Source organism: Thermobia domestica, chromosome 18 (assembly GCF_964235325.1).
Source record: "Thermobia domestica chromosome 18, izTheDome1.hap1.1, whole genome shotgun sequence".
Lineage (NCBI taxonomy): Eukaryota > Metazoa > Arthropoda > Insecta > Zygentoma > Lepismatidae > Thermobia > Thermobia domestica.
Window position 1 is genome coordinate 91,396,655 of NC_137471.1, and position 16,891 is coordinate 91,413,545.

The following is a 16,891-nucleotide window of genomic DNA, read 5'->3' on the forward strand; positions in this document are numbered from 1 at the left end:
TCGGTACTATTTTTGTGCTGGCTTATTTTTGCACCTATAAGATTGAAATTGTGCAAAAACATTCAGTCCACCGAGTAGTATTTACCAGATTTTTTTCAGATTTCTGCGTTAAAACAGGGGGGATCCAGAGGGTCAAAAAGTTGAAAAAAGGGATATTTTTACCCCAAAATCCCGTTTTTCCTCATTTTCCCGCCTTAGATACACGATTGAGACAAGTGAATGGTACCGCCTGAAAGGCAGTTCTATTCTGAAGAGAATGATGTGCGACACATGGCCCTAGGGTAATTAGGGAAGTGTCAGGGAATTTTTATCAAAATATACTTCTGTATAGGGGAATTTTGGACATTTTCGGTACTATTTTTGTGCTGGCTTATTTTTGCACCTATAAGATTGAAATTGTGCACAAACATTCAGTCCACCGAGTAGTATTTACCAGATTTTTTTCAGATCTCTGCGTTAAAACAGGGGGGGTCCAGGGGGGACAAAAGTTAAAAAAAGGATATTTAGACCCAAAAAATCCCGTTTTTCCTCATTTTCCCGCCTTAAATACACGATGGAGACACGTGAGTCATACCGCCTGAAAGGCAGTTCTATTCTGAAGAGAATGATGGGCGAAACGTGACCCTAGGGTAATTAAGAATGTCTCAGGAAATTTTTTACCTGATATCATGGTGTTTTACGGTAATTTGGGGCATGATGAGAATTCCTGATAAAATTTCTCCCGCCCTTGGTATTCAAGATAGAAACTTGAAATTTGGCACACACATTCAGTATACCAAGTACTATTTATCAGATTTTTTTTAGATGGCTACGTTCACACAGGGTCGCTCCAGGGGGGCCCAAAGTGCGAGAAAAAAATTCCCTCCGAAATTTTCCCTTTGACATCATTTTTCCCGCTCCTGGTATATGGTATGAGCATGCAAGTGGTATAATTTGAAAGCCACCTCCATTCTGAAGAGAACGAGGTATGAACCATGATCCTAGGATAAATAGTGACGATGCAGTAGCTGCTTGACTGAAAGTCTAAAATATAGCCCAAAAACCCCGGATCTCTTAGTGCCTTTTCGTGGCCAAGTTGTTAATGCATATGTTTTCCGTGTGTGTGGTTCCAGGTTCAATCAACGATATGATTATTTGCTTCGAATACAAACCCAAGTGGTGGCTGTTCCCACTTTAATCATTCACTGATGAGAGGTTTAAATCGCTGCTTGGCTGTACGAACGGAAAGATATTTAAATTTTGTGTATTAAACTCTCATTCCTAAAGTAACCTCTTTAGAACGATAAAACGATACAATCCAAATATGTTAAATCAATTTAGAAGCTATGCGATTTCAAACACTGTACTACAGAATCCATTACGACGTACGAAGGTCTGCACTGAAGAGTTGAGTGCTATACTTCGTCAATATATTTTCAATGATGAAAAAAGACATAAAACGCTTAATCAATTTATCAATTAAAAACGATACTTCTCGTAAAAGCTCACATAATCACATTCCTTATTTTGTAACCTAGATTACATTCATTATTTTGTAACCTACATATCTTGCTACTACCACATTTCCACTTGCAACAAGAACAGAACACGCACAAAGCATCAACGGGGAAGCATCAATAGACGAACTCTTTCTACTATGAGCAATATCTACATTATTCAAATTGTTCGACTTATTTTTACCTCTACGGAACATATCGAGAATTTGCTTGATTTCAGTAATTCCCAAAATCTCCCTATGAAAGCTATCATATCCTTTTTTCAACTGACCGGTTGAATCAAAATAAGCAGGAAAGGCTGTTCAGCAAAGAAAAAATATTTGTATTTACAATCTTCAGAATATAGACTAAAATAGTAAATAAAAGTTTCAACTGTTTTCTTTCAAGTGTACAGGAATATACAGTGAGAACAAATTTTTTCATGAGTATCCTGTTCGGAGAGAAATAAGTTCAAATAACTATTTTATATTAGCTTACACGGTTCAAAATGCATTACCTTTCAAAAATCTAACGCTGTGTTAGATTTTACAGAATACGTGCTTAATAAACATATTTCACATACATGCTTAATACATATATGAAGCAATATGTCATCTAAGAATCTCAACCAATCATACTAAATGAAAATATTTATCACACGCTTTATATATATGAATTTAAATGTCTTATTCCAGTTCAGTCAAAATGTTCGTGGACTGGTTGCAGAATAGCGAAGTCGTACAGTGAATCTCAACTTATTAATACTATTATCATACCACATGTGTCTACGATGTATGGCCGGCAGAAAAATTTCATTAGATGTGCAACCTTTGGTAGCAAAGACTTTAAATGACTCAGTACAAAGAGCCATCTAGCTTAATGGTAAGAAAAATTTCGTAGGAAGTCAGACAAATGTACAAACGAAAGCTTAAAATACTGCGGTAAATGTGAACGAATATGCTATGGGACTGTTAACTGAGTTTAAATAGCATAAATTCATATACTCAGAGATGGTAGAGACAATCTGAAGGATGACACATGTACACTCATGTCCAAAATTATTGTCGCATGTCTATAAATATGTTGTTCTAGGAATATAATTTGATAACAGATTCGCTCGGTATTTCTTATAATGTTAGTATGTGTATAATCGGCAAAGACATGTATATGGCAAATTTCATGTCAAAAGAGCAGTAAATGCGAACAATAAAACGAAAATAAAATTTTCTTGTCCATTTAGCTTTTTTTTTTCTCTCATTCTAATTTTCGTATTTATAATTCTTTTCCTACGAAATTTACCACAAATATATATTTCCCGATTATAGACATAGTATCAGTATTAAAAGTACGCTGCAAAATCATTATCAAATTATATCCTTAGAAGAAGACAAGTTATAGATATGCGACAATAATTTTGGACATGAGTGTACATGTGTCTGCTGTCCAAAGATAACAAGAATCAAAAGATTCGTGAGGTAGAACATCCGCTATATTTTTTCTATTGTGATTCGTTTCTTTCTTCTTCTTTTTTCTTTCTGCTTTTCTGTTTTGTTGCGAGGAATTGGGAGGACTAAATAATCACGATAGTATATGAAAATGGTTGCGTGCTTCAAGTCTTACATCTCATTATTTCATTCCAACTGAGAAATTCGTACTAAATTTATGTACAGGGTGGACCATTTACCTTGAAACAGCAGTGTAACTTTTAAACTAATACATAAAAAACACTGAAATCCATATCGACTCAAATATCGACAAAGGAAACTCGTTTGACATACTCTGCATCATGTAAAGCTTGTCCGTCTCACCTGCCTTTTTACGGATTTGCTCGATTTCAGTAAATCCCACAATCTACCTATTATCATATCCTTTCTTCAAGTAACCAACTGATTCAAAATAAGCTGGAAGGGCTGTTCAGCAAAGAAAACATATTTGTAATTTTTAATCTTCAGAATATAGACTAAAATAATGAATAAAAGCTTCAACTGTTTTCTTTCAAGAGTACAGGAATGTACGAGAACAAAGTGCATCTTGAGTATCCTGTTCGAACAGATATAAGTTCAAATAACTATTTTCTATTAGCTTCCACTGTTGAAAATACATTAACTTTCAAAAATTTAACACTCTGTTAGATTTTACATAATACATGCCTAATAAACAGGTTTTACATACATGCTTAATACATATATGAAGCAATATGTCATCTAAGAATCTCAATCATTCATATTAAATTAAAATATTTATCCCACGCATTATATCTGTGAAATTTAAAGGCCTTATTCCAGTTTAATCAAAATGTTCGTGGACTTGCTGCAGAATACCAAAGTCATACAGTGAATCCCAATCTATTTAATATTATTATCACACCACATGTGTCTACGATGTATAACCGAAAGAATTTAACTAGAAGCGCAACTGTTTAATGGCAAAGACTTTTTGAATGAATCAGTACAGAGCTATCTAAGTTAATGGTAAGAAAAAAATTTCGTAGGAAGTCAGATAAAATCTACAAACGAAAGCTTAATATACTGCGGTAAATGTGAACGAATATGCTATGGGACTATTAACTGAGTTTAAATAGCATAAATTTATAAACTCAGAGATGGTAGAGACAATCTGAAGGATGTTACGCGTACATATGTCGGTTGTCCAAATGCAACAAGAATCCAGACTCGTGAGAGAGAAAGAGAAAAGAACACATTCCGCTACATTTTTTCTACTGTGACTCCTTTCTTCTGTTGTTTTCTCTTTCTACTTGTCTGTTTTGTTGCAAGGAATTGCAAGGGCTCAATAATTAAGATATTATATAAAAATAGCTGCTGCTTCAGGCCTTACATCTCATTATTTCTTTCCAGCTGAGTTTGTAGTATATTTATGTACAGGGTGAACCATTTATCTTGAAACAGAGTGTAACTTTTAAACTAATACATTAAAAAAAAAGTACGATGTAAATATCGACAAAAGTGACATCGTTTGACATACTTTACAATACCATTAGGTAAAGTTTGTCCGTTTCACCTGCGTTATTACTGTTAAAGAGGTCTTCACAATTTTGATGTTTGTGATATTGCAGCCTCCTTAGATGTAACAATGGATAATAAATGTAATATTGTAAGCTTTGTTTAACACGTAGATTTGAAATGTGTAATAACCTAACGTAGCGCTATTTGAAAAAAACACAACTTTATATTGGGTTGGCAATATTTTAAATTTGGAGTATTGCAGAGAACGTCAAATCTTTTTCCCTGTAGATATTTAGATCGTACAAAATCCCAATGATTTTTATTAATTAGTTTAAAAGTTACACGGGCATTTCAAGATAAATAGTCCACCCAGTATACATATAATCCAAATCAGGAATGGTAAATGACTTACTTGTCAGAAAATATACTACACCATAAGCACTTTCGCTAAATCCTTCATCAGATAAAGGGTTGAAAAATTAGAATAGAAGGAAAGAAAAACCTAAAAGCCTCTTTCCTGACAAGCCCTAAAATTGTTTACCGAAGACTCCTCCCCCAACCACCACACTCACATTACGAAAGCTGATCCCTTGAAAAACATCCGCTCCTCCATCGAAGAAATACCAGATGTAAAAATTGTTATATCGACATTATCACGTATAGAACACACATTTTCCACCATTCTGTCAGTTGGTTTCTTCCACTCTAATTTACACGGTTAAGTGAATCGAAAGATTGTTAGTTATGAAAGATCATTAGAAATGGTAGGAGAAAAGAGTAGTATACCGAAGAGTATTTAAAAAAAAAAAAAAAAAAAAAAACTCAGGCCAAAACGCTTAAGACACATAATTGAAATTTTGACAGGGCATAAGATTTGTGATGTAAAGTCCTACTAAGGAAGCCTTCTTTGAAATTCGATGGAGAAGGGGTAAAAGAGAAATGGCAATCATCATCTTGCAATGCTCATATTCCGGAATCTCGGAATCTTAGAGACATGAAATTTGGTATATAGATTTTTCATTTAAAATAATTAAACATGTCTTTCAATGTTTTTTAATATTTGACCTAGAAGGGAAGGAAAGAGGGTGAGAAGAAAAGGGGATGGGAATTATAAATATTATAAAGATGTCCATAACTCGGAATCTCTTTAAGATTAGATACATGAAAGTCGGTATTTGGACTTTTCATTTATAAAATTAGAAACGTGTTTAACCGTTTTCTGATATTTGCCTAATAAAGGAAGAAAAAAGTGGGATGGAGTTACAACTGGTTGTTATACTAGATGGCCATATCTCGAAATTTGTTGAGGTTAGAGGCAGGAAATTTGGCATTTAGACTTCTCATTTAAAATAATTAAAGATGTCTTCTAGCGTTTTTTTTTTTTATTTTTTTTTTTTATTTCTCTTACAAGGGAAGAAAAACGCCGGAAAGAATAAAAGAGTCACGATTGAAACTGTTGAAATAAGGTGGCCACATTTACAAATCCCTTCAGGTTAAAGGCATAGAAATTGGTATTTAAGTTCTTAATTTAAGATAACTCAAGACATGTTTTTGATGTTTCTTTTAGGGGGGAAGAAAAAAGGGTGGAGATTTAATTGTTAAAATAATATGTTCATATCTCTAAATCTATTAAGAGTAGAGACATGTTAATTAAAGACGTATTTCAGCGTTTTTTAATGTTTTTCTTAGAAGAAAAGAAAAAAGGCATGAAGAAAAAAGGGGGTGAGGTTGCAAATGTTATTAGATAGTCATATCTCGAGATCCCTTAAGATTTGAGATATATTAGGGATACGACAAGTGCGAAAACGTAGGCGGAGTAAATGCAGGGGTCTGGGGGCGAAGTCACTAGCTAGTCTAAGGCTAGTTCTCTGTATAGTACCAAAATATCGACTAAGAATTCATCTCAATCTAAGAATCCAGTCCATGAACTTTCTGAATAAACTAATATGCTTGTTTTTATAAGATATGTAGAGTGCAATATAATACCTTAATAATTCTCCATATTGAAGCATTTTATTATTACTCAAGGTTCTATTTACACATGAGCCAACATTAGCCTCATGACCTATTTATGGATCACATCAAGTTAAATGTTTAAAAGGTTTATGTTTCTATCTGTGGTTTAGATTTGTATAACGGCAAGACAAAACGTGAAGTGGCAGTTGATACAAAATGATACATGGACACCATTGTTTTTACCGTGTACTCTGTGTCCTTCTAATAAATATATGTGTCCCTAAATTACGATTATGTTTACTTTTAAAATAAATATCAGTTATGTTTCGCCGAATTTAATATTTTTAAGTGTATTGGTAATATTGAAAGCCATATAACAATAATTGCGAATGCGCATATAGTACTTTCATCATGCTAATACGAGTATGAATAGTCAAAGTTTTAATGCTGGAAGTATCAACTTGTGTCACTGCAGCAACATAATATTGGCTTTAACGTGTTTTTAACATTTAAACCAAGTATGCATACTAAGGATTTTATTTAGCACCTGTACTAGTACTTATAGTAAATGCAGTAAGAATGATACTTAAATTTGGTTATTTTCTGGCGTCTATCGTAATTATACACTGCTTCCTTACCATACAACTCACTAGAAATTACCATAGCTTTCTAAAGCTCATCACTGAACCCAAGAATTCCGATCATTAGACATGTTTATATATACAGAGTGTTTCGAAACAACACAGACAACGTTTGAGAGGTGATTCTTGACACAAAGATAAGACAAATAGTATAGACCAAATGCTTCCTTTCGGAGTTACAGGTTGCTGAAAATATGAAAAAAATAATTTTAAAGAAACTCACGCGACAATTTTTATAGAGGGAGTTTGGCTACGGGTATTTAATTTGAAGTAATCGCCAATTACCTCCATAAAATTGTTGCGGAAGTACCGCAGATTCTGGAACTTGGATATTTGGATAAGGCACATACCAGTTCCTAAGTGAAGTCTTGACCCGACTACGGTGGGTCCCATAGTTTTAGAGCCTTTAAAGTTTATTTTTTCATGTTTTCGGCAACCTATAACTTCGAAAGGAATCATTTGTGCACCCAGATTGGTCTACAATTTTTGCCTTATTTTAATGTCAGGAATTAACTCCCAAAGGTTGTCAGTGTTGTTTTGAAACACTCTGTGTGTATATATATTCACTACTTATTTGGAAATTTTCCACTAGATATTTCACAAAAAATAAAGTACTGTATTTGCCAGCGTATCGTGTATATCACACCGTTTTTCTGTAAGAATGTCAAAAAAAAAAAAAAAAAAAAAAAAAGGCCTATACGTTGATACAGAGATTCTTATTATTTCAATTTTAATAAGTTTTCTCAATTATTCTATGTTGTTTGATATATTCCTTGCTTCGTTACGTGTACAAGAGCATTCTAGTTACATGCATTTCATACCTCAGAAAATGCAATTCGGATATCGTCGCTCTGTTTATCGTTTCAGTATGTGTTTTCCTCTGGACGCGCATACGTTATAGGCATTCCCAAGCGAACATGGGAATCTACATTTAGTTAAGTACTGGTAGCTCCACATGTACATCTTGCTAATATATATATATATATATATATATATATATATATATATATATATATATATATATATATATATATATATATGCAGTGAAAGTAAATTTTCCTCAAAATTGAATACAGAAAATGAAGTGCGTCTTATAGTTGGCAATTACAATAATTACGATTGTTTACAGCCTTATAACTACACGAAAGTACTTAAAACACATAAAACCAATTAATGTGAAAACTGAAAACAACAATACCTTGACGAATCATTTCCCCGACTATAGCAGGTAAATCCAACAGTGTGGTGCCAATTTTTACTCCTCTAATACAACCTACGTAGCCAGAAATATTTCTCGTTGGTGATTTGGTATCATCATAACCTCCAAGGGAAACTTGAAAATATTCACTTGGTGGAGCAGGTGGTCGTGGGGGTGGAAGTAGCTCTAGAAACAAAACCAAAACGCAGTTAATGGACGTTTCCAACCTAACTTAAAGCCATGGCCTACAAGAAATACTAGATCACTTAGCAAAAATGCATTTGAAATGAATTTATTTACTACGTAACTATGAAATGATTACTTCATAACATTAAGTTAGACAATCTAAAGAAGTGTTAAGGTGTCCTCCATCATTTCCAATGCACAAATTACTTTTATCAGCACAGAAAAACATATTACATCACTAATGTTGTTGGATAATAAAGAAGACCATATTATATCATTAACCCTTTAGGGATTTATGGTATATACCTAGGTATATGTAACATCTCATTTAACACCTATTACGTCTGGATTTTTTTATTGTTCGGTCGTACATGCATTGCGAAACAGGTCACATACGTTTTATGTATGTATGTCAGATGGTGGGGGTTTGCTGAGAGGAGTTGCACACACCATCATCATAAAGTAAGTAAAATCTTTTGCTTTATCTAATGTTCTATTTATAAGAAAAACATGTTTTTCCTCTTCTTAGTTTATTTGCATTATCTAATGTTCTATTTTTATTACGCCTAAGGGAAATATTTTCCCCCTTCTTAGCTTTGAAGATATCAGATTGATATTTTGCACATGCATTCCGTACACCACTTAATATTTTTTAAGTGATTTTTGAGATCTATACGATAACACAGGACCGGTCCAGAGGGGTCTGAACTTTTGAAAAAGGGACTTTTTCGATAAAAAAAATCCCCATTATTCTCGAATTTCCCTTTTCAGGTATAAGATACGGACATGCAAATGATACCGTTTGAAAGGTTGCTTTATTCTTAAGAGAATGAAATACGAACCAAAATCTTAAGATAAATAGTAATGACGCAGTAGCTGCTTGACTCAAAGTCTAAAATTTATCTTAAAAATCCCAAAATCCCAAAAGAGTTAATGTTGGATGATAAAGAAAAACATATTACATCACTACCGTTCTTGGATGATAATGAAAACGTATTACATCACTAACGTTGTTGGATTATACAGAAAAACATATTACGTCACTAATGTTGTTGGATTATAAAAAAAAAAAAAAAAAAAACATTACATTACTAATGTTGTTGGATTATAAAGAAAAATACATTACATTACTAATGTTGGATTATAAAGAAAAACATATTACATCACTAATGTTGCTGGATGATAATTTGCTAAAGATCGCGCGAAATATTCAAACTACAATAGAAAATTATCAGAATTATCACATGAGATAATCAAAGAACTCAATGCAAACCATTATTTACAAACTTAAATGTACTTCCATCGTTTTATATACTATGTAGATTGTGTAACGTAAGCAAAACAAAACACGAAATATACAAAACGTAATATATATATATATATACGGTACCGGTATATATAGATATAGATATAGCTATAGATATAGATATATATACTGTATTTGCCCGAATATAGGCCGCACTTTTTTCTACATTTTGGCTTGCAAAAATCACGGTGCGGCCTATAATCGAGATTTTTTTCCCCTCAGATCATAAATCGTCAGTTTCAAAATGACATGTACACGTGTTATTTTGCAGCCTTCAGTTGAAATTTGAATCATTTCAGTTGTAACGGCATATCCACATTTCCTGTTTTAAACTACAAAATCAAGCAGATCTTTTTCCACATCTGGATATTTGCACTTTTGCCCTCGAAATGAACACCGACTTTTCAAACTATTTAAGAGTTTCTCTTCACTTGCACACCACCAACGAAGTTTTTTTGTTTCAACATCAAATTTGCGTCCACTTCCCGCTTTCTGTATTCTTATACATAGCTGATAACTTGAAGTTTAAATTTCGCTGTGTAACTAGTACGCTCCTTTCTCATCGTCACTCAGAAACCAAATCATCAACATTTCTCGAATAAATCAACTTTGAATTTCCATACACTGTCACTTAAATTAGTCACATCACCAGACACTCCAATATGCAAAACTTGTCCTGTTGGTGATGAGTTACCCGTAGTTATGTGATAATTGAAGAAGGGGAAGGAGAGAAATGCAATTCAAAGTAGGTATAATTGAACTTTCTCGAAAATTTAGTAGTGCGGCCTATATTCGAGATTTACTTTTTTCTATAATCTCGTGTCAAAAGTTTAGGTGCAGTCTATGTTCGTACACGGCCTATATTCGCGCAAATACGGGATATATAGATATATATAGATATAGATGTAGATATAGATATAGATATAAATATATATAGATATAGATATATATATAGACCGGAAATTGACTTAAAACAGTCCTTTGTGTTAGGTCATAGAGTTTTGGCTGAACATGTCGGACTTCATATCTCCAGCAGACTGAGCTATGAGTAGCTCCTATCTCAACTCATTGCACTAAAGGTTGTGACCTATACTTTATAGTATAATTGCAAGACAAGAAAACCCAACTGTGTAATACAATTGATGAGAGGCAATTGAGGCCTATATGAACACCAATTATTGGTGTGTTAATTTATAATTACTGTATCTTAATCATGAAACAAGAATAATAAAGTATCTTAAAACTGTGTTTGTAAGACTTAAAATCTGTGTTATAAAATTTATGGCACATCTACAAATATTGACTTATAATTATGTACCTTTGTTTTCATAATCTATCCATGGGTTAGATGAATATTCTTCTAGCAGTTGCAATTTGGCATCTGTAGAATTTTTTCTTTCATTTACATGCAGAGTGGTAACAGTCTCTTCTCTCTTAATAGCGATTTGAATAGATTTTCCAGTGTTTAAGTCTGAAACAAATAATAGATCTCATATTACAGAACACTGCAAATAACAATCAATTATGATTAAAACTACATGGAAATCAGAATCAACATAAAATCTTGCATTTAGAATACTGATTTTAATTTCCATTTAAAACAAAAATATGTTTTACTGAAATAATGTGGATTTTGATGAAGCTTTCATACCATCCCTTATTAGCATTTCGTATCTCAAGATGGTTACAGAGTACAAATCATTACATTTTTGTATTATATAGAACTGAACAACAGAAAAAAAAGGACGTATAAAAACAGAACAACTAATTTCGTTGGCGATTTCATAAAGAAGTGTCAAATGTAATTATTCACAAGCTGTAGAAGCTGCTTCATGGATCCGATAACATCTCCGGGGGTTATGAGGAAAGCAATTTGCGAAAGCCAAAACTCAGACATTGCTATGACAAAGAGAAAAGTTTGCGCTATAATTAAAGAGCGTTTGCGAGATTCTAAAATTAACGAACACCGAATATCAAGACTAGCAAAAACATCTAAAGAATTCTAAATAATAATAAATACCTAAAATGTTGATCTCAAAAATTGAAATTTGTTTTCCATTTTATTTTAGTTTAACATCTCACGATTATGGACTGAGGTTAAGGGAGAAGGTGATGATAATGAACGAAATGGTGTAACGAGGAAGGGGAACAAAACACGAAGACACGATAAAACCCACGCACACGACGTTGTTCATACAAGGTTCACTTAGCGCGAGCTGGGATCGAACTAGGGACCTCATACAAAAGAGACGAGGGCTCTACCACTGAGTCATCACGACCCCAATGTGTATAATAAGAACAGGAATAAAAGATTTACTTGTAAGTGCTGTAGAGGGTCCAAAAGTGCTGTGAATTAGAGGTCAATGATTTTTCTTAAGTCACACGCCAGAGGCTTGTGTTTATCATTAAAATTACTTTTACATTAGATACGAAAACGAAATCCTGATTATCCGGATAGCCAAATGGAGGTCCGTGAGTATGTTTCATACAGCTCGTAAATAAAAATGAAAGTGTATGATTTTTTTAATAATAATAATAATAATAATAATACTGGCCAATCATTATTATACTTGAAACCAGACTTTACTTTTAACTGTGAAAATATTTCCTGTAACTTTCTGATTGTCAAACCCATTTTGCAAGATATAGCCATTGGTATCCCCGCCATTATTTTAGAAAAGTACAGATTTCATAGTTACTTACTTTCAAGTGTTTGTAGCTGATACCCTAATTGGCTTGTACCCATGAAAGAAAAAGGAGGTTACGCAAAATAGAACAAAGACTCAAAAAATGAATGAGTTACACACCTTCAGGAACTATCATTGGTCTAAATCAATCTTGCCAACTATTGTGCTACTTTGGGAAATTTTCCATTTAGATCGTAGGAGTTGGGTACTTATCTAATCACCATTTTTCGTTGACATTCTTCTTCATGTTCCGAGATCTTCATGAAAGTCATACCTGATCTGCTTCTACTTTCCTACATCCACACCTAATAACTAAATCTATATAATAACAGGTAATGTAAGTTTCTGTCTGATCTCTTCATGCAATAACCATCGAACCAACGAAAATTATACTTGGCACGATTATCAACCTTAGGCCTCCCAAGGATCATATTATTCTAAATTTATGAAGACACATAATCTAAGGGTGGAGTAGAGGTCATAATTTATGAGGAACATTGATTGGTGACATTAAAAATAATCAGAAACGACCAATATTGGTGTCCAATGCATAGTACTATATAAAAAGTGAATGTAAGTTTCTGTTTGATCGTATCAGTCAATATCTACTAAACACATCAAAATGATTAGAAATAATGTAAGTAAAAGGCTAATAGTCACCGCAAGAAACAAACCTCATCACTAGAAAGTACTTTCGAAGAACATCGTCTTCATCATCAGCCTAGGCACACTTCAAAAAGAATTTAAACCATAAAAAGAATTTTAAAAATGATACTTGCTAATGGTTATCAACCTTTCCCTTCTAAAGGAAAATATGATATTAAATCGTTTAATGTGCATATCCTAAGAGGATATCGCAGGCGTCATAATTTACGGGTAAAAATGAGTATCTCACGAGTCTGTCAAGTTAGGAAGGTGAAATTTGGTATATAAACTCCTCATTAGAAATAAACGGACTCATGTCCCACCGATTTTGAATGTTTCTGTTTTAAGCAAGAAAGGGGGACATCATCTGGAGGTGTGTGTGTGTATGTTACAGCATCTTTGGAACGCCGGAAGCAATTTCAACCAAACTTGGTACACATATGACTTAGAACGTGAAAAAAATACTATAGGGGATTAAGTCACCTTTATAACTCGTAGGAGGGCAGAAAGGGGGCACGTATAAGAATAATCGAATACGAGCAACCGATACCGGTGTGTATCGAATTCATAGTTTTCGGGTCGCTGAGATGATTGGTGACAATCCAGATGACATTTAACTCCAAGTTTAGGCAAGAAGAAGCATGCCAGGCAGCTTGGGAATTGACAAAGGGTAATGCCGAAGGCGTCGTTAATAGTTATCGTTGTTAATAGTTATTTATTTATTTAACTCATTTACTTATTTATTCTCGACAGGAGCAATACCGAAGGCGTATATTTCTTTATTTTCAAAAGGGTAATGTCGAAGGCGTTTTACTCCGTTATTAATTTTACTTAGCGTTGCCTTCGTTATTTATTTCACTTACTTCTATATTTTCAACTAGCTAAAATATTCGTTCTTTTTAGGGGAGGATAACATTTATGCAATATATCATATTTGAAGGTAAAGAAATGAGTAAAATAAATAAATAAGGAAGAGCTGTTAATATCAGCGAAATAAAAAATAACAAAGAAAGAGGGCAACGTCTTTGGCGTTGCCCCTATCAGTTGCCGAAGCAGCTGGCATTTTCCTTCTTGACCATATTTGGGCTAAAATGTCACCGGGGAGGTCACCAATCACGATAGAGATCTCGAAAACTATGAACTCGATACTAATATCAGTCATTTTGACATGCTATTTTCCACGTCTGTAATTGCCGATGGCGATGGGGGCTAAAGTTAAACTTCATCGGCCTCGGGAGTATTAACATTAATCTTAGTGACCTTGAAGACTATGAATCTGACACTTATATTCGCCATTTTGAACATGTTTTATTTTAACGCCCCTCAACCCCCTGACGACGGGGCTAAAGTTAAATGAACTTGAATGAAGTTGAGAGTTTTGCTATTCATCTCAGCAACCCCGGAAACTATGAATTTAATATTACTATCGGTCATTTTTGACACGTTACTTTTCACTCCCTCCAAACCCTCACGACGATGGGGTCTAAAGTCTAAAGTCTGGACTTGAACGGCGTCGTCAATATTATTAGTTATCTCAGCGATCCCCAAAACTATAAATTTGACACTAATATCCGGTATTTATCGTCTTCTTTTATGCATACATTTTAATACCCCGTAATCCTCTCACCCCACATGCCGAAATTAGATAAGGTGATTAGATAAGGTGAAAATCTATCTATGTGCAAAATTTGGTGGTTCTGGGTCACTCCTTTCTATGCGAAAAGTTTATGACACACACACACACATACACTATTTTATTATTATTAAAGAAGGAGGAAAGTCAAAGGATTTCTCTTTGTTATTCATTTCACTCGGCATTGCCTTAGAATTAACAGGACCAACGCCGTTTTCTATTTCACTCATTTCTTTAATTTCAACGAAGGTGTGGAAACGGTAAAGACAAAGGTGTTGCTCTTCGTTACTTATTTTACCCATTTCTTTTACTAACAACGAAGGCGTGAAGACGGAAACAACGAAGCTGTTGCTATTATCCTTATTCTTCCCATGTGCGTATCAGCTGGTCTGAGAATCAACCCATGGTGGCAACGGTTAGACGTTTCGTCTTCATTATTTATTTTGTTCATTACTTTACTTTCAACCAAGACATGAGGACAGCAAGAAGAGGCATGTTAAGTGGCTTGGAAATCGACAGTGTAACTGTCGTATTCTAACGAATACGAGGGTACACTTGTCCCAGCAGTAAGCACAGGTATTTGCGCCAGTATATATTGAACAAACACAATCGCAAGAATCATTAGGGCAAAAGAAACAAATATCAAATATCAGATAAGAGAAAGTTTATATGAAAAACTTTTGAAATTAAGATTACAAAATATATGAGCTGAGGGTTCCGCTTACAGGTTAAATAAAAAACCTGTGTCCAAAATTCCTGGTAGTAGACCATCCTCTTGGTTTCTGTCTGCCTTGGTTATCCTTGGACCTTCTTCGTCTTCACATGGTCCTCTGTCCTGATGCCGGTTTCTGGAGATCTGCCTGCTTTGTAGAACAGGAGCCAAAAGAATGAGAGAGTTCTTGCTGGTACGCAAGAAGACCGCAATGTCATCTGTGCTGCCGTCTGGTGGCCACTTTTGTAACTGACCCAACTGGCGATCGGCACGCGAAGAAAAAAATTAAGTCTGCTGTCCACAACAGAAACAACATTGAAGTCGTTGCTCACTCTTATTTATTTAACTCATTTCTTTATTTTCAAATGGACAATACTGAAGAAGTTTGTTCTCCGTTATTCATTTCACTTGGTGTTGCTCGGGAATTGACAGTGGCAACACCGAAGGCGTTGCTCTTTGTGATTTATTTCACTCATTTTGTTTTTATTTCAACGAAGGTACGGGAATGAACAGTGATGGCTACGCCAAAGGCGTTGCCCTTCGTTATTTTTTTCGAAAATCATTTACTTTCAATGAAAACTTGGTCTTTGATATTTATTTCACTCACTCATTTACTTTAAACGAAGAGTGGGGACGTTAACTCCAAAGGCGTTGCTTTTAGTTATTTATTTCATTCTTTTTTTTTTTTTTTTTTTTTTTTTTTTAATTCTGAAAAACTTTATTCTTTCCTTGCATATCAGATGGCCTGGAAATCGACATGGGCAGCATAGCTGCAAGCACTGCTTTTCGTTATTTATTTCACTTATTCCTTTAATTTAATAAAGGCGTGAAAACGGTAACATTCAAGACATGGCGCGGGAAGGAAGCGGTGGCATTACGGATTTTTATCGTTACATTCATTGAAATGCGTTTCCAAAAGGGGGAAGGGGTTCACATACTTTCCATAAATCTATTCTCTTATGCAAAAATGGGGCATTTCAGCTAGTAAATAAATACATTACTTAAATTAAAATTTTAAAAAATACACTATGCGGTTGTGATATTCTTAAAGGGCTTTACTACTAATGACTTAGGTCGAATCCATAGCTTTCGGGGTCACCGAGACAAACAGTGACACTTCCGATGCTGTTCAAATCCTAACTCGGCACACAATAGTGATATTTAATTTTTATTTATATATAAGATTTATTATTTTCTGAATTTTTATTATATTTTCTTTGTTTCTATCGATTTGAGAGCGCTTCAATAATAGTAGAAAGCGACTGACTAATGGAACATATTACTATATTTTCTTATTTTAACTCAGTGAAGCGGGACTTGACGCTAGGAAATTTCATAAACGAGCTGTACAATATGCAACCTGCTTTTATAAAGACGATCACCAATGAAAGAAAGCTGCTATGCAAAGGGACTAAAAATGTTTTACCAAGAAAGTGTACGCGACTATTATCCAAGAAACACTTTGTTAAAAATAGAGGAAAAAAACTCG

General features: G+C 34.1%; 1 protein-coding gene across 7 annotated transcripts in view; it reads right to left on the reverse strand.

Moving 5' to 3' along the window:
- Positions 1-16,891, reverse strand: part of axo (axotactin) — a 368,436-nt gene that overhangs the window by 66,887 nt on the left and 284,658 nt on the right. For all 7 annotated transcript variants that reach the window (XM_081747155.1, XM_081747148.1, XM_081747149.1 and 4 more), the window contains 2 exons: positions 11,044-11,196; positions 8,234-8,419 (listed from right to left, as the gene is read on the reverse strand). In XM_081747155.1, the coding sequence (XP_081603281.1) occupies positions 8,234-8,419; positions 11,044-11,196 (339 nt within the window). The remainder of the gene's footprint in view (positions 1-8,233; positions 8,420-11,043; positions 11,197-16,891) is intronic.